General features: G+C 42.1%; 1 protein-coding gene across 1 annotated transcript; it reads left to right on the top strand.

Moving 5' to 3' along the window:
- The first annotated feature begins 3,479 nt into the window (after positions 1-3,479).
- WRNIP1 (WRN helicase interacting protein 1) lies at positions 3,480-27,988 on the top strand. The gene is made up of 7 exons (XM_009948428.2): positions 3,480-4,028; positions 13,510-13,701; positions 14,715-14,959; positions 20,506-20,735; positions 25,750-25,905; positions 26,776-26,855; positions 27,342-27,988. Exons 1-7 carry the CDS (start codon positions 3,480-3,482, stop codon positions 27,615-27,617), a joined length of 1,728 nt encoding a protein of 575 aa, XP_009946730.2. The 3' UTR covers positions 27,618-27,988.

Raw genomic sequence — 27,988 nt, 5'->3', positions numbered from 1 at the left:
TGGTGCTCAATGCGTTCTCTTTCTCTCTATTGCAGTTCCAGCAAGTTGACATGGGAGGACACTGTTATTAAGTCCATTAAGATTTTAAATATTAAACACAGTGGTTTAGGCCTGAACACAGTCCTTCCCTCCTCTCTTCCCACTACCCTATACCACAGAAATCGGCAATTGCCAAAATAGTGGTGGTTTCAGCCCCTCTGTTGAAGGCTGTGAAGAGCACAGTCGTCAGCTGGGTTCCTTCCCACTGTAGGCCCTTACTATGTGCCTAGTACTTATATGATATAGGATCATCGAGGCTTGCCTAATGATAAGATTGGCCAGAAAGTTACTGCAAGTCAAGCTGTTAGTTTTGATTAATTCTCTAGAAGGGCTTTTATTCCACAGCAAGGTGGTAGGTTCACCCCACCAAGTAATCACTTGGTTAAGCTTGGAAAATAAATATATCCTTTTGCACAACTAATTTTAAAAGAGCAAGAGAAACTAATCTAAAATTTCACTTAGCAACTCTGTGTAGACTCGGGAAAGAGAGGACAAAAATGTTTTCATTGTTACTATTGCAACCCTTCCTGCACTGTATTGGAAACTCAGCTACAAAAGCACAGCGCTAATCCTTTAGCTCTAGAAAGCTGAATCTGGTCAATCTCATTACACAACTCATGGTCTTCATTTTAACTTCCATAAATACCATGAACTATATGGCGTAATTAAGAATGTGTGTACAGCCTTAGTCATTATCAGCACAGAGAAACAGCTTTCAATATACAACCAGAGAGCAAATTAAATCACTTATTTTCACCAAACACCTTCCAACAGAAACTGTTCCTCACTGTGTTTTAACCCCACATCTGTGCACATGCAACAGACCAGACGTATACCTACATCAACTAACGGCACTGCCCACAGTTAGCCCTCCAAACTCTGCCCAGATGTGAAAGATGCCACATGCTATCACATGTGACACAGGAGGTGGCTTGCTAGTGGTGACAATTATAGATGATAGACAGCAAAGGACAGTGCAAGCTTGCAGCTTGCAAATAAGCCTTCCAGAGAGATTCCTGCTACCACGATATTGCAGCCCTAGAGCGTGCTGTTAATATGTGAGATGCAGGGACACCAGCATGTGACTGTAGGACATTCATCATCTGAAGAAGTTGTGCACCTGGTGTGTCTGCTGCTTCTAGCCTCAATCACTGTCTTTGATACCTTTCCACCCCCTTCAGGTGAAAGGACACGTCACAAGATTTTCTTCCCCCATTTCTCAAGAGCAGGTTCTTGAGTTTTCCTAAATGCACTGAGAGTTGCAGGTGACATACCACAAGGGCTCAGTCTAATCTTTGAGCCATTATTCTACAGATCCTTTGACCTACTCCACACCAACAGCTGATGCAACATACTCCAAAGGTGTCAGAAAAAAACAGGTGATGTTTCCAGATGTCCCCCCACTGCCGCCATGTCTCCAGCTACTCAAATCCCAGTGTTTTAGAGCAACCTGGCTGTGAAGACTACTTCTGGCCTAACATGACTGCAACCATGGAAAGTTTACTCAGGCTCTCCATAGCTCTTCAAAGAGCACATTATCCTCTAGGTTATGCTTACCAAATGTGGCCATCCATCTAATGAGAATGACATGTGCTACTGAAAGGACATGTTGTTCCTGCAGGCTGACCAATGGGTCAGATATCTGGGAAAACATTAGTGGGATGGCAAGCTCAGAGGTATTAGTGGGCTCTGTTACCAAACAGGGACTAGGACTGAGTCCAAATGTGATTGCCCTCTCCCCTGTTATTACCTTAATATATCCCTGAAACAATAAGCTAAACAACAGAAAGTTTCAGAGGTGCGCACAGTGAAATTTGTTTGCAAGTGCCTCCTCCACAGTCCCAGAGAAGTAATCCCACCTGGGTCATGTGCCACTGAGCAATGAGAGGGTATGGCCTTCCACCTTATTAAAAGGAAAAAGAAAAAAAAAAAGTTCTAATGGCTGCTGAGCTCCATTTCACCCAAAGGAGGGTGAAAACTTCCCCCATTTTGTTTATATTCCCCACCTTTGGCCTGGAAGATGCATTCTTCTGGGTCATCTTCAGCAAGCCAATCGCTCACTTTAAGCATAATAGCTTGCTTCACGAACCACACCTTCACTTACACGCTTAGAAACCACACGCACGTCATAGAAACACAGAAACTTGCCTAGATGTATGCACAGGGGGTATATATCTACAGTCCTACTGCTTTTTCTGCCCAATAGCAGAAAATAAATAAATTTTCCCAATAAAAAGAAAAACAATAAAGTAACAAAATCTGCCCAATAAAAATATAAATAACAAAGTTTGCACAATAAAAATACAAAATACAGTAAATGTTTATAAAACTCATCAGAAATAGGAATGGGCAAGCAAACAGGTATCAGCCAAAAAGAAGAACCCACAAACAACCCCTTTTTCTTTCACTATCTGTTTTTAGCTTGTAACCTCTTCAGCCAGAACTAGGTTTAGATGACAGGCCATAAAGCACTTTGATCAAAACTCAATCCTTTGGCCTCCATCTTCAGTTCAAATAAAAACTTTTATTTCTGACCTGTTGGCCATTTGCAAACCAGCAATTTTCAAAATTTAAGCCTGGGGACAAGGTACCGTTAGCCAGTAGCCAGACTTGTTGACCTCTCAATACGTCTTGACATTAGACTGACCTGAATTTTACAAGCTGGGAACAATTATGTAACGGTATATAATTAAACCTAAATATATAATTTAAGAAAGAAAACAAGATGTTACATGGAAAGAATTACCAGTGGGTCAAATTCAGGTGATAAATCAGGATGCAAATGGTACTGCTTACTACGCTTTTCTTTCAGATACAAGTTGCCCTGCATTCTGGGTAATACAAGAGATCTATTTTCTTTATTTAAAAAAAAAAAAAAAAAGATAATTTTTTTGGTAGTGCTTCAACTGAGAATGAATTTTTCACATATTTCAACGACTAACCAGGTGGACCCCCAAATACACACACCTTCACAACACTGATCAGTGTGACCCCGAAGCAGCTCCACAGCACTCCACGACATTTCACCGGGGCCGGTATGACCTTGCTCTTCTCCCACCCCTTCCCCAGGCCCGGCTGTACAATCCCACCGAAGCAGCATGCGGCTGGAAACCTGCCTCTGCGGAATTCGCCCCGCGATGCTCTGGGAGCGCAGCGGCTGACGGCGGACCCCCCTCAAGCCGCCATGGTGGCACCTGCCCACAAGGGCCCTTCCAGCCCTGCTGGAAACCTCCGGGGCGCGGGGGGGCGCTCAGGGCCCGGTGGGGCGTCGTCCCCTTTCTCCCTCGGAGCCAGCGAGGCTCCCCGTCTGCTAGGGGCGGGGGGAGGGGCCAGGGCCAGGCGCACTACAGCTCCCGAAAGGCTGCGGGCGCCGAAGGCCGGCGACCTCGCTTCCTGCCCCGGCCTGGCCTGGCCTCACGGGCCGCCCGCGGCGGGAGCCGATGGAGGGCGCCGCGGGAGAGACGCTGGTGCAGTGCCCCGTGTGCCTGCGGGAGCTGCCGGGAGCTCACATCAACTCGCACCTGGACCGGTGCTTGCAGGCTGGGGAGGGCGAGGCGGAGCCGGGCTCGTCGCCTCCTTGCAAGCGGCCGCGCCTCGCCGCCGCCCCGCCGGGGAGCCAGGCGGAGGGGAAGCCGGAGGAGGCCCGCCCGGCCGCCGCGCCCCCCGTCCTCTCCCTCTTCCACAAGGGCCGCGGCGGCGGACAGAGCCCGGGAGCCCCCGGCAGGAGGGGCGGGGCGGGGCGGGAGGAGGCCGCCGTGAAGCCGGAGGATGGAGGCTCAGCGGCGGCGGGCCGTGGGCCGGCGCTGCGCGGGACGAGCCTGGCGCAAAAGCTGGAAGGGAAGCCCCTGGCCGACCGGCTGCGGCCGGACACGCTGGGGGATTACGTGGGGCAGGAGCGGGTGCTGGGAGCGCAGACCCTGCTGCGGCCCCTGCTGGAGTCCCACGAAATCCCCTCCCTCATCCTCTGGGGGCCACCTGGCTGCGGCAAGGTGAGTGGCGCCGCCAGGCCCCGCCGCCCCTGCTCCCGCCGGCAGGTTCACACACGTGCAGGTTGGATGTTCAGGCCCTTCCTCGTTTCATGTGGCTGATGAGCTGATGAGCTGTTTATTTTCGAACTCGCTCTTCTTTCTCTGTCTTCTTGGTTTCTTCTGTAATGTCTTTATGTTAGCTGATGCCCATCAGTTTTCATTTAGATTACAAGAACACAGCCAGCCTCCTGAATAAAACAGAAGTGGTTCACCCCCACCAGCCCCACTCCCTGCAGCTTCTGCTTGAGTTGCACAGGCCCCTGTTGGTTTCAGATAACTTGGATTTTGTAAACTCCAAAGCCAGTACCTGAAACATAAGCTGTGTTTTAGGTAATGGCTGAGTTTGTCTAGGGAATGGGGTAAAATACCAGCAGATTGCTACAGCACAGTTTACGAGAACAAGGTTTGCTTTAGCCCACAAATTCCAACCCCTGACAGAAAAAGACTCTGGAGTGGAAGTGAGCTTATATTGTGGCCAGGTACTCATCCACCTTCAGACAAACACTCTGAAACTGATGGGGCCATGCAAGATCTGACTGCTACGTGTTCTTGTTCTGCCTTATTTAAGAGAGGAGGAACAGACAGTGATGAATCCCAAAAGGCACTATAATTGCAGCGCAGCAGTGAAGGGATCCACAGCTTAGTGAGGGAAGGACCACATGAGTACCCCAGGTGGGGTCAGGAGGGAGCACTGGAAGATCTGACCTTCATTTTGTCCTTTTTTTTTAAGATTTGGTGGGGGGGCAGGGGGGAAGCTAAGCAAGCAAAATACATGGTTATCTCTGGCAGCCTAATGTGTGCACAGTGCTCAGGTTTGCCTTGGCTGTGTGTGAGAGCATGTGTGGGAAATCTGGGATAGGGAAAATAATGACTAATGAATTAATGCTAGTGGAGAAGTTAAGGACAGAGCAGCAGCTTTCTCTTCTCAGCATACTTACTTGAAGATAAAAAGAGACTTGATTGTATGGTGTTTGAATAATAATGCCAGTTAATCACATTTAATAAGGAGCTGGTATAGGGATAAGTGATAGATGAATACTGTTAGTAATGATGCAACAGGTTGCTTAGGCTGGGTAACATACACCTGGAAGGGACCAGCTGGTGAACTTAAATAATTGCCACTTCCTTTAAAATAACAAGGTAAGATCAGAGGAGATGACATAAAGAAGGTCTTTTCTAAAAACTCATTAAAGGTGAGGTGGATTGCCTGAAGCAAGATGACCAGAGAGAGGTGGAATTGAATTCTTTAATAAATAGGTGTCCACCTTATTGGAGGAGTAGCATGTTCAGGGCCTGCTTCTGTACCCTCCTGCCTTTGTTTTCTTGTTATCTGTGCAACAGTGTCTGCTTGCTTTTTCTCGAAGCCCTTTTCGCTCACAAAAAAATGCTGTTACAAATACAGTGATAACAAAGCGAAGGCTGCATACAGTCTCTGAAATTAGAACTGAATTCCAGAGCCATTGGTTGTGATCTCATGAACCCACCTTTTTTTGGCTATGGAAATGGTTTTTCATGAGCTTGTGACAGCTTATGCTTGTGTTTCAGGTCTGCTTTGGAAACATTCTGTGGTATTAAGCGTGTCTTTTTCATGCCTGTGATGATGCAACTTTCACTGTCCTTTCTCATGACCCGTCTTCTTCACCCATATGCCTTATGCAGACTTGTATTTAGTAAGCTTGCTTCTCACAGAGTTTAAATTCGACTGCTCATCAGTCATCCAGCTTGCATGAGGACTGTGCCTTTTGCCCCATCAAGGAACGGTTCTACAATTTATCTGTTACATTTTCTCTCTCCAAGTACTTAAACTATTGGGTAGCTCATCTCCTTTCTGGGTTATTCCTTCTCAGCAAACATTTTTGAGGCTATATGCTTTCAGCTAGCTCTTGGTGGACCATCCATTACTGGCTGAACCAGAAATTCCTACTGCACAAAGTTGAACTTTTCCCTTCACCCATGCTTATCAATATTTCTAGGATGGTGGTAGGGTGCAGTTTCATCTCAGGCTTTCTTCCCCATAAATCATATTGTCTGTCTTAGGTAAATGGCTGAGAGTTCTGTCCTTTTCTTGGATTTTTTTTTTTCATTAAATTCCTGTCCTTACAGATTTAATATGCAAGGCAAAATAGTCACCCTAAGATGGAAAAAGAAGTCTGTGGTTGCCTGCCTGCCACATTCACTTGCTGTTTGGGTTGTATGTTTATAACATGTCTAAGGAAACATTTCATGAGGAAGTAACCTGAAACAGGTGGAGAATGGACAGATGGAAAGGAAACCTGTTTTTCTTTTTATGTGAAGAATTGTGTAACTTGGTGCTTAAAACTTGAAAGATCTTGTGAAGGAGAAATAAGTGTTCTCACTGTCTCAGGACCTGGTTGGACTGATAATCAAAAACTTCTGTTAAATACAGTCTTTTTCAGTGGGAAAAATATTAAGAAATAATTGCATATTATGTAGCTTCGTATGTAACAAGCCCACGTGCTAAGCTCTGCCCCTCAAAGAAAATAGCCTTACATTAGAGGGTAGGTGCTAAAATAGGAGTATAATTAGATATGTTGGTCTAAATTCAGAAGTGCTGTGTAAGATGGTCACAGACTCCATAAACCTCTCCACACTCCTGCTACCCATGGGATCTGGATGTTGCAGCCCATCTATGCTTTCTTCCATTTCTACAGCCAAATGCCATGTTAACTGATACTTCTTTTGAAAAGGGTAGAGCAGGACCAAGTAAAAAAAAATTAAGAACTGGAGATGGAATTAATCCTTCGGCCAAATCTCAATTTATGTATTATTTATCGATCTGGACCTTTATGAGAAGTAGTACTTCAATAGACTTTCTCTAAGCAAGAAGAGAATAATCTTGGCTATTAAACTGCTATAAATGCAGTATTTCGTATTGTAGGTCAAGAGTACTTTTGGAGAATTTTTATCATGGAAGTAATAAAGCCAGGTACCTGAGTAAAAATACATGTGCTTTGTACTGCTCTGCCCCAGCTGATTTCAGCCTCAGCTGCACTGGAATGTTCAAGGAAGCACAATCAAAATTGAGAAGACAAAATCAGGGTACTTCTGTTGTGAGTTTGTTTTCATTTGAGTTTCCATCTGTATTGAGTCTTAATTTTAGGGGAGTGTGATCTTTGTACATTTAATTTGTCATTCTAATTTCTTAGGAAGCCAAGGTGCTCTAGGTGAGAAGGCTTTGACTCTTTGTTTTTACTTTTGTCACTGTTAAGTGTTGAACACAAGAATGTATTTTCTGCTTTTAAGAAGCTGACCAGACACAGGCCAGAAGAAGAAACACTGCCTCAAAGAGATGCCATGATTATTAACTTAGGAACAGTTAGCTTGTTCATCCTGACGATGCAAATTTTAAAAACCCTGTATGAATCCTAGTGTAATCCGAGTAAGCTGTACTGTGATTTATGACACCTTAATGCAGGGATTTAGATTTTTGCTTGTCTGCCATGGGGCACCAATTTTAGTAAAGGGTTAGCAGGGGGACACAGTGTAACTTGAGCACTGAATAATTTTGCTGCCACAGATACGGTTTAAGCCTTACAAACCTGAACATTCTGTATTTAAATACAGTAAACATTCCCTCTTATGTTTGCCATTTAACAAGAAAAAATGTAGGCAGCAAATGTCTGGAACGTGCTCCCCTACAAAAGATAAGACAAAGAACATTCACGCCTGATTTTCTGGGATCCGTATCTGCAGTGTAGTAATAAGGTGAAATACACCCTGTTGATATGAGTGCAAAACACTAAAAACCCCAGTAAGCAGTCTTTGAAGTTTCTGTCAAATCTCCACTGAGTTTATATTTTATTTCTGGGACTCCCTTGTATTTCTTGTCTTTTTTTAATTCAAGACTTTGCTATATGACACATTGAAACACGGACAGCAAGTCCAAATTACGTATTTTGCTCCCTGCATATTTATCTTCCCTCCAGCATTTTCCGTTTTGCTAAGTCAAGTGTTTACCTAAATGGCTATTTGATTACTTGAGTGTATTTCATCTTCTTTCATTCATGCTGCTTGTGGCCTACTTTGAACTGTTTGAAGTAATGAGTTCTTCTGATTGATTACCATGAGATTATAAACTGAAAATGCAGGAGTTCTTTTACAGGTGCATAGAGTGAAACTCCAGAACAACTCTGAAAAATGGGTTTGTCTCTGCAGTTGCTTGGGAGAAGTCTTCAAATACAGTGTGCTTGGTTTTGCTTATGCCAGTCTAAATCAAGAATAACAGGGTAGCTCTCTAGGAACAGATTACTGGAAGAGAAAATACAATTGTATTTGAAAACAGTTGGAATATAAGGAGACAAATCTGGATGCATCAAATGGAGGCACAGCTCCATTTCAGTAAACATTATGCAATGACCTTGCATCTGTTTATGCTTGGTCTGACTTGGATGCTGGAAGTGCTGTAAACCGCATGCTGTGCCTGTTGTTCAGTGACACCTTACTCCTCCAGTAGTCTCACAGTGGGCTGTTTGGGGTGTGAGGAACCAAACAAGATGGGTAAGAATAGCATCTGCCCTTATGTAAATGCCAACTGCTGCCACTTTTGATTGTGTTTATCTCTATAGACAGCGTCCCTGGGGCATGTTCATCTGCTATTCTGTCAGGTTCCTTTAGGCACAGCCTGGCTCGTCTCCTGTGACATACTGTGGTAGCTTGGGGTCAGCTCAGCAGTGTTGGGTAGGACAGACCCCAGCTTTTTAAGCTGCATCCCAGGGAACCACTCCCCTGGCTGGCATCCAAGGATGCTGGCACTGTTGGTGTCTCGCTCAACGCAGTGAGTGAAACAGTATGGCCTTTCCTGAGTGCTTGTCAATCACAGTATGGCCTCGCTGCCCTCAAAGGGAGGGTTGAGTGTGAGGAGAGGCCATTGATGGCAACACCATGTAAGCAAAGGTATGGAAATCCTGGCCAGAAAAAAGGAAAAGGCAAAAATATAGGGAAGGTCATGGTCAGAAGGCAGCAGAAGAAAGCAGGATGCCAGTTCAGAACTCTCATAATGTAGTTGAGGCCCTGCAAGTATATAGGTGTAGCTAGCTTGTTGGGCTTGTGTTTTGCACTAGGCTGTCAGTCTTTTGTCATCGCTGCTGCAAACATAATTCACACTGTGGTTTGCTCTGGACAAACCAGCAAAGTCACTTGGTGGGGAAGCCTAAATGCCAATGAGATTATCCCTGCTCAGGAATAATCCATGTTGCACTGCAGTCTGTACACTAGTGCAGATCTGTGCCAGATCTGCTTTAGTCATCTAAACATGGCCTAGCAGACCATACAACCTTCCAGACTTGCTGGGAGAAGCACATATGTTGGAAGGGCCCATCCAGGTGGAAGGAGAGCTCTTGCACCAGTGTGCTCCCGTAAAGTGTAGAATGAATGTCAGCTCCTCATGAGAAGGCTGTGAGAGGTGAAAAGGGCTGTGAGGCTGGAACAGAACCACTGTGAGCTGTTCTGCACACCTTGCAGGAGCTCTCTAGCATGACTGCTGAACACAGTATAGATGTAACCTAAGAGACCATATGTTTTATGTGACTGGCATCTACAATGGCTGTTGTGCTAAATTTAACAATTTAAGAATTAGTAAAGAAAGTCTCTATGAACAGGCACCCGTCGGCTGATCCCTAAACAAGGTCCGCCTGATTTTCCGCAAGAGTGAGGTGAGAATGACCTTAGGTTTCACAGTCAACTTCTTGACTATGATCTGACAATCAATATACGCTGATCTCTTTCCAGTTTTTGAATTCCACTTTCTGAAGAGAGCTGGGCAGTACTACTCTTTATTCCTGGAAGGGGCTTTTGTGAGCTGATGCAGTGGGCATTGTTTAGTGGCCTGGTAAAGAGCTGCAAAAATGAAAACACCACCTTACTTCCAAGTGGGTAATGTTAGTCATTGTACATCAGTGTCCTCTTGGCTTAATTTGTACTTGCTTTTTACTGTTTTCTTCCAGCCGTGGATGTGAGGTTGCATTGACTAGTGGTAGCGCAGAGAATAGGGAAATAGGTTACACTCAAAGAGAGTTGCCCAGTCAAGGAAACTTGTGGATATACAGAAAATTTTTGTCTCCTAGTACAAACATCCAACTGACCAAATTGATTGACTTATCTGACAGTGAGAGGTGTGTGGAGCTAAGCACACTTTTTAGGTTACTTCTGTTTCATCCATAACTCGTATTGAAGCTGGGAAGAACTGACAGCGTAGTTGCTGGGAATGGGCTTGTCTGGCTATTTTTTTGTTTGGTTGGTGGGGTTTTGTAAATCTTGGATGGTTGCAGCCTTTGGGAAAGGATATTCTCATTTGGGCTGACATGAAGAAATTTGCAGGATGGTGGAGGAGAGTGTTGGTAATTAAGTGTTTGTTCTGTATGTAATGGACCTGGAAATAAGTGACCACGGCCTCAAGTTGAAAGTAATATTCGTTGGTGTGTGATGGTTCTTGAGTTTCTTGGTAGATATGTTTGCGTGTTTCAGAAAGGCTCCTTGTGATGGCACTTCTTTAGCGTGTCTAAACAGGTAAGTCAGAAAGGTCTTGCAATTTTCGGCATAAAACTTGAGATGATAAGTGTGAGTTTGGACAGTTTGGTGGGATAAGAGAAGAGAACTGAGAATGATTTCTGGAAGGGGCAAGGATATTACACTGTGAGCTTTGTAAAGTGTAATTTTTAGTGAAGTTAGCAAAAGGTTAGTTTACAGGATCACTCCTATTCTCATTGATATAAATACCACTTAACTTACAGGAAACAATAATTTTGCTCCTCCCCATAAGGAAAAAACGTGATCTAAAGAAGAAATACCTGTATAACAAAAGTAGCAGAATATCAGCTTGTTTAGATTTCCTCTTCCTGCTTGGTTCTGGTATGGATGTATTCATTCATATTAAATTCTATCATCAGTGTCACTATTTTAAAAGACTTTTCCAATGTAACAATCAATCCTACTTCAAAATTTATTTCAAATGATGGATATTCAGTGTCTTTTCTTCTGTCTTATTCCATAAAATTTTAATTTTTTTTTCTTATCCCTCAGATACATTGCCACTGAATTTAGTGAGAGAAACTAGGGGTTTAGCACACTAGTTGCAGTTCTGTGCTAGTGCCTTCATACTTGGGCTACCCTGCTTAAATTGTCTTCCCTGGGTTCTCTGTTCCCTAGGTTGTAACCTGATAGTAACAAAGAGGGAGAAAACAGTGTAGCATGTTGCTGACTTTTGCTTGAGATGGTAGGAGAAAAAGCAGCATGAAATCATTGAGCTCATGGGAAATAGTAGGCTTTCAGAGGAACAGGGAAAGTTTGACCTGTACGTGATGGGCAGTTTGACTTGCTAAATGATTGATTGTGCAGAACAGAAGGAAGAGGCCATGAACGTGCTTGTCCATGCCAAGCGCTGCTTTTGAAAGGCAATGTATGTTATTCCTACTGCAACCTTTGTTGACCCAGAAGTTGGCAGGGTGCAAGAGGCACATTCTGACTAAGAGCTGTGCAGCAATTTTCAAGTAGATCCTTGGTCTAATAGTAACTTTGAAACACATCTCTTTGTATTTGTTTTTCCTAAAGTAGGAGTAGAAACAAGGACTCCTGTGCATGTATTTAAAAACAATTCCTCTCTGTTGTTTTTTTTTTAAACAGCAAGACTGTCTGATCTGGTGAATGAGGGCCAGGATGCAGGATAAGCTACCAGTTCAAGTAGCTCATCATTGATTTAAGTTTCATTCAAGTTTTTTATTTTTTTTTTTAATTTTTTCACCTCTCAGCACTGCCACTTTCAGAGAAAGAAGAGGTACGTTTTTCCTTTTCCATCCTCAGATTTGGTGTATTGGGGGTCTCCATGCTTTCAGCGCTTTTTAAGGCATGAGTACATCCTCTGAACGTACATTCTGAATCAAGGCCCTTTTGTAAGGAAACACCAATTTTGGTTTTGTTTTGTTAGCTTAGTTTCAAAGACAGTTTCACTTCTGTTTTTTGGTTTTCCAGATCTTCCTGATTTCTGTAGGCTTTGCCGCAAGCACTTTCCAGCATTTCCTTCCAGTCTTGTCTTCTGCAGCGATACAAGGAGGAGAAGCTGGGGCTTTGAGCTCCAGTGGTTGAGAGAGGATCTAACGCAGGATATGAGTCTTGTATCAGGACCTGAAATGACACCTCTTCTGAAGACTATCAGGAAGGCCTTACTAAAACTAAAGCAAGAATAGATAGTGATACATCCTTTCCCTTAGCCTCTGTTTTCCCATCTTGGGCAGGTTGCCATTTCAGGGATGAGGAGATCTGTTAAAGAGACAGAGCAGTGCTGCATCACTGCTGGTAGCTATGTGGTAGGTGGTTGCTTTTGCAGCCTCCCTGCAAGAGGATCGGGGTTGGCAGCACCTGCTGCTTTAACCTCAGTACTGGGAGTATCTTCTGAAGCAGTTTTGTCAGCACCTGTCCCACTCATCTGCTGAGGCTTTCCTGTCTTCAGTCTCCTTGGGCTCCTTCTTTAATAGGAGAATGAGCTCGATGGAAGAATCATCTGTTTTTCTCTAGCATTACTTTCAAATAGAGATACACTTTGCTTGGGACATGCAGGTACACCTGCCTTACTAAGGGTTGTGAAGGAAAGTCCGAAAATTATGCCTGTTATGTGTTCAGCTATAGTAAATCTGCCTAGGAGGTAATATCGAAGGTTGCTTCTGTGCTTTGGTAGGCTCTGTGAAATTTCCTATAAATAAACTCTGATTTGAAGGAGTTGTCTATAAGCAAAGGAAAAACAGCATAGCTGCTCACTAAAACCAGCCAACAGTTTGTTCAGTCAGCTGCCTTTTACTTCCCTGGGACAGCATTTGATTACTGTTCACTATTTAGATCTTAGAGAGTTACATTTTCTTAAGTATACATCTAACTTTTCAGTACTAACATTCTCATGCTTTTGTAGGGAACTACTGTCTGATTCATTTTTATGTGCAGTGGAAATAGGAAAAGCTTTCATTAACAACATTGTAGCTTTTTATTTCTTAAATATGATTGCACTGTGAACTCTTCTGCAGGTGTCCTGGGGCAGTCCAGCTCTTTATCCATTAACATACTCTACAAAATAACTGCACAGCAAATTGCAATCAGCCTGTCTCCAGTGACAGAAAGGTATTTGGCAAAGAGTTGTTCTTCTGTGGTAAAGGAGACAGCTGTCATTTACTGGCCTTTTCAATATTAAGACTGAATAGGTCTGGTATGTAAAAGTGCAGGCATTAGAAATGCAGTGGTGGAATTGGCAGCTACCTCTAGCAGGAAGTTTGTGAGTCTTCTGTGTGCTAGAATAGCATGAACTAAAATACCTTACTCTATAACTGTCAACACTGTCCCTATGTCCAGAATATATAGCTTTGTTCTTTACATATTTCCTTCAAATGAGTACTGTCTGTGTCCAAAATGATTCTTACAAAGCTTTCTCCTGTTGCTGTTTCAGACTACACTGGCACACATCATAGCCAACAGCAGCAAAAAGAACGGCATGAGATTTGTGACACTGTCGGCCACAAGTGCCAAGACAAATGATGTTCGAGATGTCATCAGCCAAGCCCAGAATGAAAAAAGACTCTTCAAGAGAAAAACTATCCTCTTTATTGACGAGATCCATCGTTTCAATAAATCTCAGCAGGTATTGTACTATTATGTTTTTTGGAAAAAGCCTTTGTCAGCACTTCGTGAAATTTTCCCACTTTCCCTTAAGATGATAGCTTACTTTGGGCTTTTTATTTTGATGATTTCAGTAAATGAATTGGGGAGAAGCATAAAAATTAAAGTCCATAACTAACTTCCAATCAATGCTTAATTATTGTGATTCAAAGATTCAGCTATACTTATAGTTGACTTGTGCACTAGGCTTTATATGACGTTTTTCTGAAATCTTATTTCTGCACAGTCATGTTAGTAATGTTTGCTGCACACATCTTCCACTCAGCCTCCACCTTGGGGGTAGCATTCTGCATTACCTTCAAGAAGATCTGAAATGTGAATGTGCCTAGGGTGGGTGTGTGTTTTAATGTTGTCTCCTCTTCGAGAAAAGAAAAAAATAAGGCATGGCATGGTACTTTGGGATAACATGTTGCTGCAGCCATCACTTGGGTGTTTTTTTTCTTTTTGCTTTGCTAGTTATAAATTTTCTTTAGTCATACCGTGGAAAGCTTGAATTCTGTACTACAAGTTACAGTTTTTATATTGAACCATACTGCAATCTTCCTGTAGTTTTCTGAGCCATCCTATAGAATTATGTAGGGAATTGTAGCCCTAAAAGTTGATTCAAAGAGTATTTAGAAGTAGTCTCACTTATATTTGATAAGGCAATTTCTGGTATCTTATGTTTGCCAAGCAATAAACCAAAGTCACATAAGGAAACTAAAAATTTGCAGATTTTTGACACTATTTCTTTTCAGCTGGTAGGGACATTCTCAGTGCAAGCATGAATTATTATGGTGAACAGCCCGTAATGTGCTCTGTGCATGAAATCATTGAGATAGCTGAGCAGATGAGCTACCTTGTCAGTGAGGTTATTTGTCATATCAACAGTGAACCAAAGACTCACAAGATGCAAAAAATGTAGCTTACTCACATAGGATGTTTCAAGTTGTCATTGATTGAGATCAGCTTTTTCTGCTTCCCTCCCATCCTCAGGACACTTTCCTTCCTCACGTTGAGTGTGGGACTGTGACACTGATAGGAGCGACCACAGAAAACCCTTCCTTCCAAGTCAACGCCGCTCTTCTGAGCCGATGCCGGGTGATCGTCCTGGAGAAGCTCTCGGTTGAAGCAATGGAGAAGATTCTGATGCGGGCTGTCAGGTCCTTAGGGGTCCGGGTTTTGGGCCAGGGCGATCAGCACAGCAGCTCTGCGACTGGCAGCAGCAGCGAGAGCTCAGAGTGAGTACTTTATGGGCTGCAGGGTGATAACACACACAGCCTGAGGAATTGACTGCCTGCCAGAGAGAGAATGAAGCAGTTGGGGGGTGGGAAGAGAAACCCTAGCTAGTAAAGCAAAGAAGAGGCAGCATATGGCAGGGGCAGGGGGTGACAGGAGAGAGAGAATTCAAAGCACTGGCTCTCTCCATCCAAAACATAATCTCACCATCTGGATTAGGAGAGAGTTTTATACTTGGATCTGTAGCTCCTGACTCACCCTTCCAGGATATTTAAACCCGTTCTGCTGCTGAGGATTTGCTACAGAATCCTGTAACTGGGTCTTTGTCATGTCCTGATGTGTGTTACTTCTTGCTACTGGTTGTAACAGCATCATGTTACCATTAAGTGGTGGATGGGGCATCCCCTCTTAAACTAATTTGAAAGTGCCCAACAAAAGTTTGTTGTTTTCTGAGAATTTTTTTTTAATAAGATCAGGGAGGATATTACTGTTCTTTAATTGCAGGATAAGTGCTGTGGTATGTTTTGTGGTATGCTGTGGGGAGAGGGGCCTGTTGCTGAAAGGTCTTAATAGATTGTTTTGAGAGACTTTTTCTCTTCTCCTTGTTGCTCAAGCCAGATAAAGTCACGTCAAATGTTTGGGAGCATTTTGGAAAAAAATGAGGTCAAGATTTGTCCCTAAGGGATGTTATCTGCCTTCTGAAATGGCTAGCTGGCAAATAAGAATAATGCTTGGTACTGCGTTACTTCATGCAAGTTATTACACTTCCTTCATGTTGATGCTTGTCTGTACTCCTAGTAATTTACAATGTATTGACGTGGTGGTGATTAGGCAGGCACTCTGTATGAAATAAATGAGAGGGAATCCACTTTGTCCTTTAGCTCTATCACAGAATGTAAACACTTAGAATCACTAACCTGAACGCTGAGGTCCGGGAAGGGAAGGAAAGCTATTCTCTTTTTATTTTTAGGGTACCTGCCTCATGATTTACTCATTTATAACTTTTACATATTGTTGTAATGTGAATTTTAGAAGAGAGGGCAGTACTGCTTGTCAGCCTTAATGTAATGGCACAGCTGTGGTTGTGGCTACACCCTGACTGGGATTTGGAGACTTTCCTTTCTGTACGGGATTAAAGTGTAAGGCATAGTTTCAGCTGCAGTTGTTTGGGTTTGGGTTTCACTAGACTCTCCATATCTGTAACCTTCCATTAGCTATGGATGATTTAAACAGCACGGTGTGGTGCTTCATCAAACTGAAAGAAGTCTGGCAGGCAGACTGTCAGACTAGCACAGTTTCAGAAATCTATCCATGAAGAGACAGGGCCCCACTCCAATGGCTGATATGGGAGCTAAGCATTACGAAAAAAAAGAGAAAAAGGGGTTTTCATAATTTAGGAGCATTTGTTGCAGTTGTGTTTAGTCTTTTTTGTCTTTCCTGCAGTTATCTGGTTCTGGTCTCTAGTTGAACCTTTGATCCAGAGTTGGAAAAGGAGCTTTAAGGCAGCACGTCCCCAAATGTGGGGCTTGTGCACTTTGAAGATGCTGCAGAGATCTAGCCAGAAGGCACAAGAGATATGTACATTGAATTTTTGATACAATTTCCCATGTGAGTCTCCCTTCCCAAACCATGGAAGTGTAGTAAGAAGTCCTGCTTGGCCTCAGTTTATCAGATGGTCTTAGTATCACATCACTTGTCTGACATGATGGCTGACCTAGATGAGATTTTGAAGAGGAGGATGATTCTTTGTGGTCTCTCCTATTACCTTGGGGAATAACAGGATGAATCTTCTGTAGTGTCTACAAGCATCTTCTGTGCTCAGCGAGAATGCAGCCATCACTGAATTATTCAATAGGTTTCATTGTCTCTGCGCTCCATGCACAGGCAGCAGGTTGCAAAAGGAAAGTGTTCTCTACCCGAATCTGTTTCCTTAGATTTTCTTGGTGGCTTTTTCTTATCTTGCTTCCAGCACTGCTGCAGGTCACCTGGCTTCTCTTTCATCCCACTGTGGCCTTTTCTTGCTGTAAAGCTGAAATAGAACTAGGAGGAGGTGTCAGCTACTTTGGTATCTTTTTCTTTGTTACATTATCACACTCATAAAGTTTCTTTGATAGTTTTTATATCAGTTGGATTTCTTTAGGATAAGATGTGCTTTGTGTTATATTTTCATCAACTTTACTGCCATCAAATTGTGCCTTTTAAAGCCTGCAGTAAATTAAGTTGAAAGATAGGGGGATATGAAAGGAAGAGACATAATAATGAAGAAGAAAAGTAAGGAGAAGTCAATGTTAAAGATGCTTTATATTGCTGAAACTTTGCTTGTGCTTTCTGCAGTTTACACTGTCTCAGTAATAGCACAAACTGTACCACGTGTACACTGATACACTGCACTTGTACTGTGGCAGTGGTGGAGGAAATCAAATTATTGTTTTCTCGGCTTTGTATTTTTGTCGTTCAAGCGCTGCCCTCAAAGTGGTATCTCTAATTGAAGTCAGACAGTAAACTGGATGGAGGATTGATGTATTTGAAGTTAGATAGCACAGAAGGTGCACAGCTGAGGGAAAGGATCCCCAGTTTCCTGTTGGCAAGCCCAGACATCATGCAGTTCAGCTCCTTAGTGGCTACGTTACAAGTACTGACAGGTTTTGAATTCACTGGTTTGTAAACCACAGTGTTGAAGATGGGCTTCCTTTGGGTCTTCAGTGTTCAATACCTTTTTGAAAATCATTCCCTTTTTGGAACATCCATCCAGTTTGCTTGCAGGAAATAGAGTTACTGGGAGGAGAGGTGAAGTTCAAAGACAGCGTTGTAAGGCAGTGAGCAATGCATATCATACTGCAGTATTTCAGAAGAACTGTGTTTGCCTGTAAAAGTGTTGCAGTTTGTCGAGGAGTGAATGTAGTGAGAATAACCGCACTGAGAAAGTAAGAAAGTACTGATTTATATGTGAAAGAAGCAATGGGTACTTTATCTCAGGTTCTGCTCAATTACTTTTAAATCTTTAATCATACAGGTTCTCCTTGCTTGGACTTACTTGTATTTGCTCTCTGATACTGCTTACACCATCTTGTCATTGAATCAAACGCTGCAGTGTTGTACAAGTTTTATGGGTAGTTCATCATATGTTTCATGTTGGTTCTTGGCGCAAACTGTCTTGAGAGTATGGAGATAAGGAGGAATTGGAAGAAGGATTTACTATCCTGTAGTGGTAGTTTTCCATTCCTTAAGCGACTCTGTCACCTTCAGCTCAGTGAGTGATGGATCCCAGGGCATCCCTTTTGGCTTGTTTATGTTTTTGTTTCCAAGTATCATCAGTTACAAGGTACCAACATTAAGCATTGGCCTCCAGTGGGTGTTCAGTGTTAATTTTGGAGAGTGAAAAAAATATGAGGTTACCCATCTGCAAGAGGATCAGGAGCTTGGGAAGAGGTCAGAAATCATGGGAGTTACTTTGCCTTGCAGTTCTAGGGTGTGCAGAAATCAGGTAAAGTGGAAGGGTGTAGGGCACTTGAAGACGGGATGGGCTTAAAAATGTAAAATACAGTGATTGTCTTTTGGAAGCCAAGGTATTGAAATAATTGTCTGTCCCTGTGGATGGAGATATTAGCAGCAGGATGTCTGTGTGTAATGCCTGCTGGGTTTTTAAAAATAACATTTGCTTTCTTGGCTGGCTTCTTTCATTACATATAGAAAAATCTGGTGCCCATCTGTAGTGCTGAGAGGTGAACATTGATCCCTGATTTTCAAGGAATTTGCAGTAGATACTTGGCTGAATAAGTCCCTATGCTGTTACATTCTTCTGCGTCCCTGTTCAAACACAAAGATGGTGTTTGAAACACCTTGGAGAAAGTGTAGTTATTTTGGAATGCCACTGTGTGTGCATGTTAATTTTTTTTTCTAGCTTTATCAAATACATGTGAAATGAGGAGATGGAAATAAAAATATGATGAGATGCATATGTGTGTATAGATAGATTCATTTTTCCTGAATGTGATTCATGCTGCCTACTCTCTGCAGCATGAGTTGTGGCCCAAGAAGACGTTTGTCGGCCTTCACTTGCAGTGGTGTGGTTTAAGATTGCATCTCTACGAGATTTTTCCTTATGTGTGGGCGTGAGAGGGCTCAAATACTGAGTGTTAAAATTTTTTCAGCACCTACTGACTTTTTCTTTTGTGTGACAAGTGTAAAGTGGGATTGCAAGGAGGAAGAGGAGGCAAGTAATGAAGATTAGTGGTTATGTGTGTCTGGGAACCCTGGCATTGCCTTTTTATACACCACTGGTAATAACAGTAATAAATCTTTCTGGTGAATGACATGCAGGGCTGTTGTGAATCCTTAATTATTTGGCACACAAGGGCTTCATAAGAAATTGCCTCTCACACCAAGCTCTGCATGTTAATCTCCACTGATACATGTCACTCTTGATTTTCAGTCCAGTAACTAGAAATGACTAAGTCAGGGCTGTTGCTTAGTGCCATGCTTTATCTCCACTAGCTGCTGTTTCCAAATCAAATCAGTTGTGCCCTGTGCCTGACAAACACCTTAGCCGTTACCTTGTCTACATAACTAGAATTGGAGGGTCACATCCTCAAGAGTACGCATGTGAAATGTGCAGAGGCCAGTTGGTTTGCACATGCCCTGACAGTGAGGACTGCAGCCTGGCAGATGAAAAACCTGGAGAAAGAGCCTGAGGACTTTGTTACTTTCACAGGTTTTTCATAGACCCGCTATGAGACCTCAGGAGATCTTTCACTTGCCTCTGCATTTTGCAACTCTTCCCATCTTGTTCATTTAGATTCTGTGTTTGCTGGAATTTGGCCTTTTTCAGGTGTTGTATAGTCCTGGCACACTTAGAGTAGTAGATGGCAAGAACAGTGATTTGCATGCACTGGGATGCCTTTTGTTTCTAGTAAGACATTTTTTTATCCCAGTGACTAAGTGGTAATATCTGTTACCATTTTAAAAAAAAGAATGTAGGATGCATATATGCTTTACAGTGTAAACAATCTTTCAAATTGTTGCTTTTTAAAAACATTTGACAGCAGCTCTTGCTGTTGGTAGTTAGTTCAAAACTGTATGCTAATTTCTTTATACCTCACTATATTCTCTTGTGCGTTTGCATAGCTTCCTACCTTTTCATGGTCCTTCCAGTAAGGAATTTGAAGTGCTAGCTATGAAATGATGATGGAATAAAACCTTTTAAAATTCAACTGGCTGTGCCAGAATTGTGCTCTGGCAAAACCTTAACCCTAGTTTCCGTGGAACTTAATGAGATGAGGGAAAATAATGGGGTTAAACAGATGAGAGCCCCTGCCCTACCTTTTTTCATGTGCAATTGTATTTAACAGGCATTGGGGCAGGAGGAAGAGGGGTCGGGTCCCACAGTGTTCTACCAGGCTCTGCAACGCTTAATCATAACAGGAGTTAAGAACAAAACCTAAACCCTGAGCTGCCTCTCAAGAAACTTGGTAAAGAAATGCCATCTCTAGCATAATATGCAAGGAGAGGAGCGTGATGGGGCTGACGTTATATGGTTATTCTGTTGCAGATTCCTGGTATACATAGAGGAGAAAGCTCTAAATACCCTAGCCTACCTTTGCGACGGTGATGCAAGGACTGGACTGAACGGACTCCAGTTAGCAGTTCAGGCCAGATTAGCAGCAGGGAAGACCACTCCTCTGAATGTTACCAAAGGCGGTTGTGCAGATGGCATTCTGATAACAGAAGAGCACGTAAAGGAAGGGCTACAGCGATCTCACATCCTATATGACCGAGCAGGTGAGTACCTGAGAGCATTCTCAAGAGCTGATAGCCTCTGTAATTTCTGTTTCTTCTCCCCCTTTCATACTAGCTGCTCTGGTGAAACAGTGGTTGTACTGAAATTTGGCCTAAAAATTACTTCTCCTTTAAAGTGTAGCAGGCTCACCCAGAAATTCCTTCTAAACAGGGTTTCGTCTTACCACTCAGGAAGCATACATTAGCTGAAAGATGCATTTGCTACCCTGCAAACAGTTATATGGTGAAATTATTTGTTCTTTAAGGTTATTAGAATATTGTCTTCTATGAGGATTGCAATGTAAAGAGGGAGAACTGATTTGATGGGAGATTTGTTCTTGGAGGGCTGGAAATCTTCCATTGCACTTCTACTCCTTGGACAGTCTTGGAGGTGCTCACATTCACCACAACATGTTATGTGAAAACCTGAGCAGTTTGCTTTGTTTTTAGAGTTGCTTTTTAAGGTAGTGAATTTTGTAGCTTGCTTAGGGCAGGCCCCATAAATTTAGCTGCATTTAAGGCTTCCTAATGTGGTAACCGCTCCTGCTAAGTTTGTGACTTGGCAGTGTTAGGCATCAGAATAGTTGGCAGCTGTACCATTTTATGTGAGAGGTTAAAAATCAGAGAGTGAATATTAGAAATTAGGTGAATCCCTGTGAACACATATGCTAGTTCTTCAGCAACACTTGAATCACTGTGCAGTTATAGTATCAAAAGGTTACACCAAGCAGTATTTGGAAAACTAATTGACATCTATTTTGCCATTGTATCTGATATGCTCAATTAACTGTCACTGCTCAAAACCTGTGATGAGAGATTTCTCGAGGTGGTTTGTAACGTGTATGCCTGCTCGCAGCCTTCTTGCTACAAAGAGGAAAGATGGCTCATTGTCAGCAAAAAGTCAGCTGGGCAGATATCGATATAATGGCAGCTAGGAAGTCGAGGGTAGGCTGGGGGAGAAAAATTGTATGGCGTCTGTGGCAGGAAGAAGTCATGATTAGGAGGAAACAGAAAATCTGACCAGTTCACAGGTGAGAGTTGCTTGCGCAGTGTAGGTCCCTTGTGTGTTTGCTGTCGCCTTGTGGCCAGTGTCACGCAGAGCTCTTGGCTGTGTCCATTGCTCCCAGCCCTCCTACACTGTGTTAGAGATGGCACAGAGTGCCTCTTCCTGAGGCTTGCGTCGAGTCTAGGTAGCATGTGTCAGCACCTTCTCTGTGACAAATCCTTTGAGCTCTGTCTAGGGCTTTCTTTTTGTCAGAGATTTTCAGAGAAGGATGAAGATTCTGTTTTTCTTGATCGTACAAATGCCAAAGAGCCTGCCACAGGTACTGTCACAGTAGCAGACTGCCTGAGTACGTGCCTTTATAAAATTCGCCTCTTCTGTGGAGTAGTCTGTGTCTCAGTTGACCACTTTTGTCCACAGTAGAGATAGTTGTTTGTGCTTTTATGTTTAAAAGGCTTCTGGACAGAGGCTACTGTATAAATAAAGATACTTTTGTAGCATGTTTTAGCTAATACTTTTTGAATCATAGTTGGTTGTGGTGGAATCTACAGTCCTCTAATATAAAGTGCTTCAGCCTCATAAAGTGGAGGGACATGATGCTGTCTAATCATGATAGCAGCAGCATACGTTTGAGTGTAGTGTGTTCATGTAGAAAGCAGCAAATAATTAGTGTTCAATTCAAGTTGTATAAATATGAAATTTTGATTTTACATAATTATTTATTTTTTGTCACCTTCCACAAAATTTGCCAGATATACATAGTTAGGCATTCTTTTATGTACTTTCACCAAGTACTCTAAGAAGGAAATTGTTCATGATCCAGTCAGGCTGTTGTTCTGATCTGTGTGCAGACATGTAGAGACAAGATCTTTATGCAGATAATGTATGCATTTTAGCTGGAAGAACAAAGAAACAGCTCTAGTCAAATTTCACTGCCAGAAACAAACCATTTAGTCATATTTTAGCTTTTAATTGCAATTTTTTAAATTTTGACTTTTGAAGAAAATGATGCAGCAACCAAATCAATTAAAGTTTAACTGCAGATGGACAGTGAATAGATTTTTTTAAGATAGAGTTGTATTGTCTCTTTTTCCTCTTATGCATTGTGTCTCTCTGCTAACACTGATTTAATAGCAAATACCAAAGGTAAATATCAGAATAATTGCAGGATTTTGTCTCACTGTCTGTGTGGTAACATCGCTTCAGTTATGATAAAGACTGGGAATTGTTCATCTGAAGTGAATTTGTTCTGTAATCTGGAACATGGTTGTTCCTTCCTCCTCTATGGAGGAGGAAAGAGAAGGTGTCTCACACCATAATGTTTTTTTGCCAGCTTTATTGTTTTCTGCTGGACCAGAATGACAAGTCTTTTTATCCATGCTGTTGCTGTAGTCTTTCTTCCAAGGCTTTCATCTGTCCTTTATCAATGAGCAGTTGATAGTGTGAGGTGTGGACTGTGATCTTACTTTTGCCCACTGCCTTATAAATAGGGGTTGCTTAAGAAGTCCAGATGTTAATTATGGTTGGTGAATGAGGCCTTTTCCCTGTCTTCTACCAAAAAGACTTTCAGTAAATCAACGTCTTAAATTAACTGGAAAACTCTTCATAAGCACATAAAGCAATTTAGGGGCATAAATCAACAAGATTTATGCATCTGTATACATTAGACACTAGAAAATCCTGTCTTCCACAGAGCCTCTTGTGTAGTATCCTGTTTCTCTTTGGAAAGGTATTTGCCTTTGTGGGAACTGCATAGAGCAAATGTATTTTGATTCCAAAAACTCTTTAGAGCTTTGAGTTAAAGAGGCATCTGGGATGCAGAACAGCAGTGATATCAGATAAGTTGGCATGTGTCTGTCTCAGCTGTGTTGAAAAGGCTGAAATCTGTATGTTGGCTAACCAGCTTGAGAGACAGCTAATAAATAGAGGCCTGCAAAAAGTTCTGTCTGATTTTTTTTCAAATTGCTTCTGGTGTCTCACATAGAATATATATAAACTGTCTTTTTTAAAAAAGACACACAAAACATCTTTGTCCAATGCATGTAACTGTATTTCACCTTTAATTGAAACTGCATTTAAAGTACAACTGCACCATTTTTCTGAAGAAGTCCAAGTCTGGTCTGTAAGTATTGTCATTATGTTGATGACTCAGTCACCAACATTAACTTTGTGAGGAAGGAGTTAAAGGGAGAAAACTGTTCCCTTTCTCAGCCTGCATACTCTAAAGTCCCCTGCTTATGTATCTCTAGTCCCAACTTATCTGCTGGATTCCTTCTGCCTCTCCATCTGGTATCCCCAAGTACAACACATTACAGTAGCCCAAACAGTGTATAAAAGCACTCCAGCAAAAAAATGTTGTCGAGAGGAACCTCTGGAGATATTTAAAGGCCGTCTTCCTTACTTTTAAGAGACAAAGAGACGCCTCTTCAGAGAGGGTGATGCGAGTTCAGCTGCTTGGGTTTATTGCTACTAACTCAAGTGTTATGACAGAGCATGGACACGCTGTTTGTGTTGGCAGGAGTGATGGCTGCATACCACAGGGCTCTTTGTGTGGAGTCCTAGCAAAAATAGCTGTCTGCCAGCCTGCATACGCCGGCAGTGCGTGTGTTGAATTCCCCACAGAACTGCACTGCAGCACGAGCAGCGGCGCAGGAAGATGGACCCAGTTTCTGACCTGGGAGGTGGAGGTCTTGCTGCTTTGAAAGGAGCAATTGCAGCGGTAATGGGGGCTTTCGTTTTCAAACTCATGCGTGTGTCCTTTTGTTTTGCAGGGCCTATGAGCAATGGTGATGTGGTGTGATACAGCCCTTGGGCTGTAAATCCTTTTAGATGTAGGAAGAAGAGAAACACTAACAGATGGTTGTGCATGCAGCCAATTGCCTTTATAATACATAGTTAGCTGTGAGCCAAGGAATGCCAGGCAGTTTAAAAAATAATTTTAAAAAAAAAAAGTGTGTAGAAAGTGTAACAACAATATTGCAGCAGAATACTCTTAGAAGTTTGATTAAAAGAAATGCATGAGAATTAAAACCAGCTGCACAGAGAAAAATTGCAGGCAGGGTCTTGAAGGGTCTTATTCAGTGTTTATAATGTTGACCATTTATTTTTAACTGTAGCGCTGAAAGATCTGTGGAATGGCTTTGTCTCTCCTTGGAGTCCATATCTAATCTTATATTAAACTTTAATGTTAAAAAAAAATGTCATTGCAATTCGTTCAGTCTTCCCACTCCTTATTCAGTAGTCTGGTATTTCAGGTTCTGTTTGTGGGTTTTTTTTTTATTTCAGCTGCTTACAATTTTTGGGGACCCTTCCGGTAGTGCAAGTGCTCACAGCTGAACTCAGTGTTTCTTAGGGGTTTGCCAGGGTTGTGTGTTGCGATCCTGTTTCCTCCAGATTGTGTAATGTGCCATCGTTATATATTCAGCAGCAACGTTTCCTTTTTTTCCCTATATAATACAGCAAACTCATGTTTGATTTACTCCACACTTCAAGTTTTAGTTGATGTGAAATGTCTTTTTCTAAAATATCAGTAGTGTTTAGTACTGGATTTCTCCGATTCCTCTGTTGTCTTCTCAGAGCTGTGTGCCTATCCAAAAGCAATGGTCAGTGGTTTGTATGTGCTCATACTTTACTCTTTGTCAGTTAGGAGATATTTATATAGAGGCTTCTTCCTCACTGCTTAAAATACGCGTTTTTTTGTTTTGTTTTGAAGAAAGGATTGTTAGGGTACCAAAACCAAATTGTTCACCTTGCAATGTTTGAAAAAACACCCTCCTTTCCGTCTGCAGTTGCTCTGTTATGCTTATGTAGTTCATGGGATGATCCATGTGGCCAAGCACAAAGGTGTTGAAAACACTAATGGGCACCATAATCGCGTGTACATAAAAAGAACTTGAAAAAGCAGGTTATGTTTACCTGCTGTGATCTAGTAAAATGTATTCTGTTCCCTTAAATGCATTTCACTTAATTTCCTCCTAACAGCTTTGTGTATCTCTTCTCCCCCATTCTAAATAGGAGAAGAACATTACAATTGCATCTCTGCGCTGCATAAGTCTATGAGAGGCTCAGATGAAAATGCTTCCCTTTACTGGCTTGCTCGAATGCTTGAAGGTGGTGAGAATCCACTCTATGTGGCGAGAAGGCTGGTGAGGTTTGCAAGTGAAGATATAGGTCAGTATTTGCAGTATTTCATGTTGCAATATTATGTTGAATGAAGATCTGCTAGGCTTCTGGTTTCCAAAAATTTGCGTCTGAGAAAAAAACAACCCCAAAACATCTCTCTGCAAAATAGGTACAAAATACTGAAATGCTCCACATTCAACAAAAACTTTGTATATGCGGAGACACATGGTGTCATTGTGATGGTTACCTATTGCAGGAGAAACAAAAGGTTTTTTGAGGTCAAGTATTGGCAGTGTATTAATATGGAGTCTTTTAAAGCCTGGTGATTGTAGTTCACCAGTAAATTTGTGTGACTGAAAATGTGGGTTTCAGGGATGTCTGTGTTTTAATGACTGAGGAAAGCCAATGCTTACCCTGACTTGCAAATTTCAGATTTGATAGTTGGCTTCCTAGTTGTAAGACATCTTGATTGAGGTACCCAAAGTAATAGATGCAGCAACACTTTTAGCACATATGTGATGGGTGAAGAGTTAGGAGATCTGGGGCAGCTATGTCTATATAGCAGTATTTCCCCATTTCTTTCTCACTTCCAAAAAAGTAGGTGAATTGTAGACTGACAGCTGCTCTTCAGGTTGCCACCATGTGGCAACAGGTACAGACTGTAAATCGTACTCATGATTTAGACCTTTCTTTTTGTGGGAGGGGCAGAAGGAGGAAGGCTGTGGATGGAGGGACTACACCTTATGTACAGCAAAGTATTGTACCAGAAGTTCCAACATCTGAGAAAGAAACTTTGAAATGTGCATAGATAACCTTCCCTCTGACGGGGGGAGGGGGCGGTGGGTGTAAAAAAAAAAAAAAAAGGGCAGTAACTAAAGTAAACTGACTAACCTGCTTTTATCTGATCCCTTTTTGTAGGGCTGGCAGATCCTCTGGCTTTAACACAGGCAGTTGCTGCTTATCAAGGCTGTCACTTTATTGGAATGCCAGAATGTGAGGTAAAGGCTTCATTAATTCATGGATTTGAAAGTACTGCAAATTGTAAAACCTAGTTGTAATTATAAAGGGAAACAGAGATTGCAAGGACAAGACAAATTTAGTTACTTGTTCATTCGGCACACCCCTTCCCTGACAAGTGAGAGACCATCGTAGCTCTTAAAATAGATGCTGTAGTTTAAAATGAAATCCCCTGCGTCTTTGCTGTTAAAATGTATGTGAACTAATGTAATTTTGCTCTGTCCATTTTTTCCTTTGTTATAAATAAAATAATATATTCTGATGTTCTAAATTAGCTATTCTTTTCTAGTAGCGAAAATCACGAAGAACTGTGTTGTTGTTAAATAATGATATTCATATTGCAGCAGCAGGCAGAGTTCAGTTTAAAAACATAATCCCTGTCATACTACACAACAACCTGAGTAACAGACCTTTTCCCAAAGAGCTTAAAAGAAGTTATTTAACGTTCTCCCTTTTCTTCTTTCCAGGTTATTCTAGCACAATGTGTAGTGTATTTTGCCAGAGCACCAAAGTCTATAGAGGTATACAGGGCGTATAGCAATGTCAAAGAATGTCTGAGAATGCACACGGGACCTCTGCCGCCTGTTCCGCTGCACCTGAGAAATGCCCCAACAAGGCTCATGAAGAACTTGGGCTATGGTAAAGGCTATAAGTATAACCCCATGTACACGGAACCTGTAGAGCAGGACTATCTGCCAGAAGAGTTGAAAGGAACAGACTTCTTCAAGGAACGAAAAACGTGACGGTTTGATTTTATGACTCGTGCATTTGTACTGGGATGGAAGTTCCCCTTGTAGTTTCAGCCATCTATTACTGTGGTTGAAAGTATTAAGCCACGGAGCCTTTCAGATACTTTCTTATCCTTCTGGTTTTACTGCTGTTATTCTGAAGCTGTTTTGTAAAGAGTTGCAGTTAGGTGGCATATAAATGAAAAAATAAGCTTTATCAGTATAGTGCTGTCACCCTCTGGTTCAAATGAAATGGAGGAAAAATGAGAGACTTGTATTTCTGGTTCTTGCTGTGAGACAAGGAATATTGTTGTGCTGCTATTTCAGATTTTGGGAACGTTTATTTTCTGGAAAAATAGTAAATTGTATGCACACACACACACACA

This window comes from Leptosomus discolor, chromosome 8 (genome assembly GCF_034619465.1).
Source record: "Leptosomus discolor isolate bLepDis1 chromosome 8, bLepDis1.hap2, whole genome shotgun sequence".
NCBI lineage: Eukaryota > Metazoa > Chordata > Aves > Leptosomiformes > Leptosomidae > Leptosomus > Leptosomus discolor.
This window is presented reverse-complemented; position numbering and strand designations above follow the sequence as displayed.

What these genes read in the sequence shown, in the direction of transcription:
- WRNIP1 (XM_009948428.2), top strand. Translation starts at nt 3,480, where the DNA reads ATGGAGGGCGCCGCGGGAGAGACGCTGGTGCAGTGCCCCGTGTGCCTG. An exon ending in GGCCACCTGGCTGCGGCAAG is followed by an intron (nt 4,029 to 13,509) that starts GTGAGTGGCGCC and finishes TTGCTGTTTCAG; the next exon opens with ACTACACTGGCACACATCAT. An exon ending in CATCCTATATGACCGAGCAG is followed by an intron (nt 20,736 to 25,749) that starts GTGAGTACCTGA and finishes CATTCTAAATAG; the next exon opens with GAGAAGAACATTACAATTGC.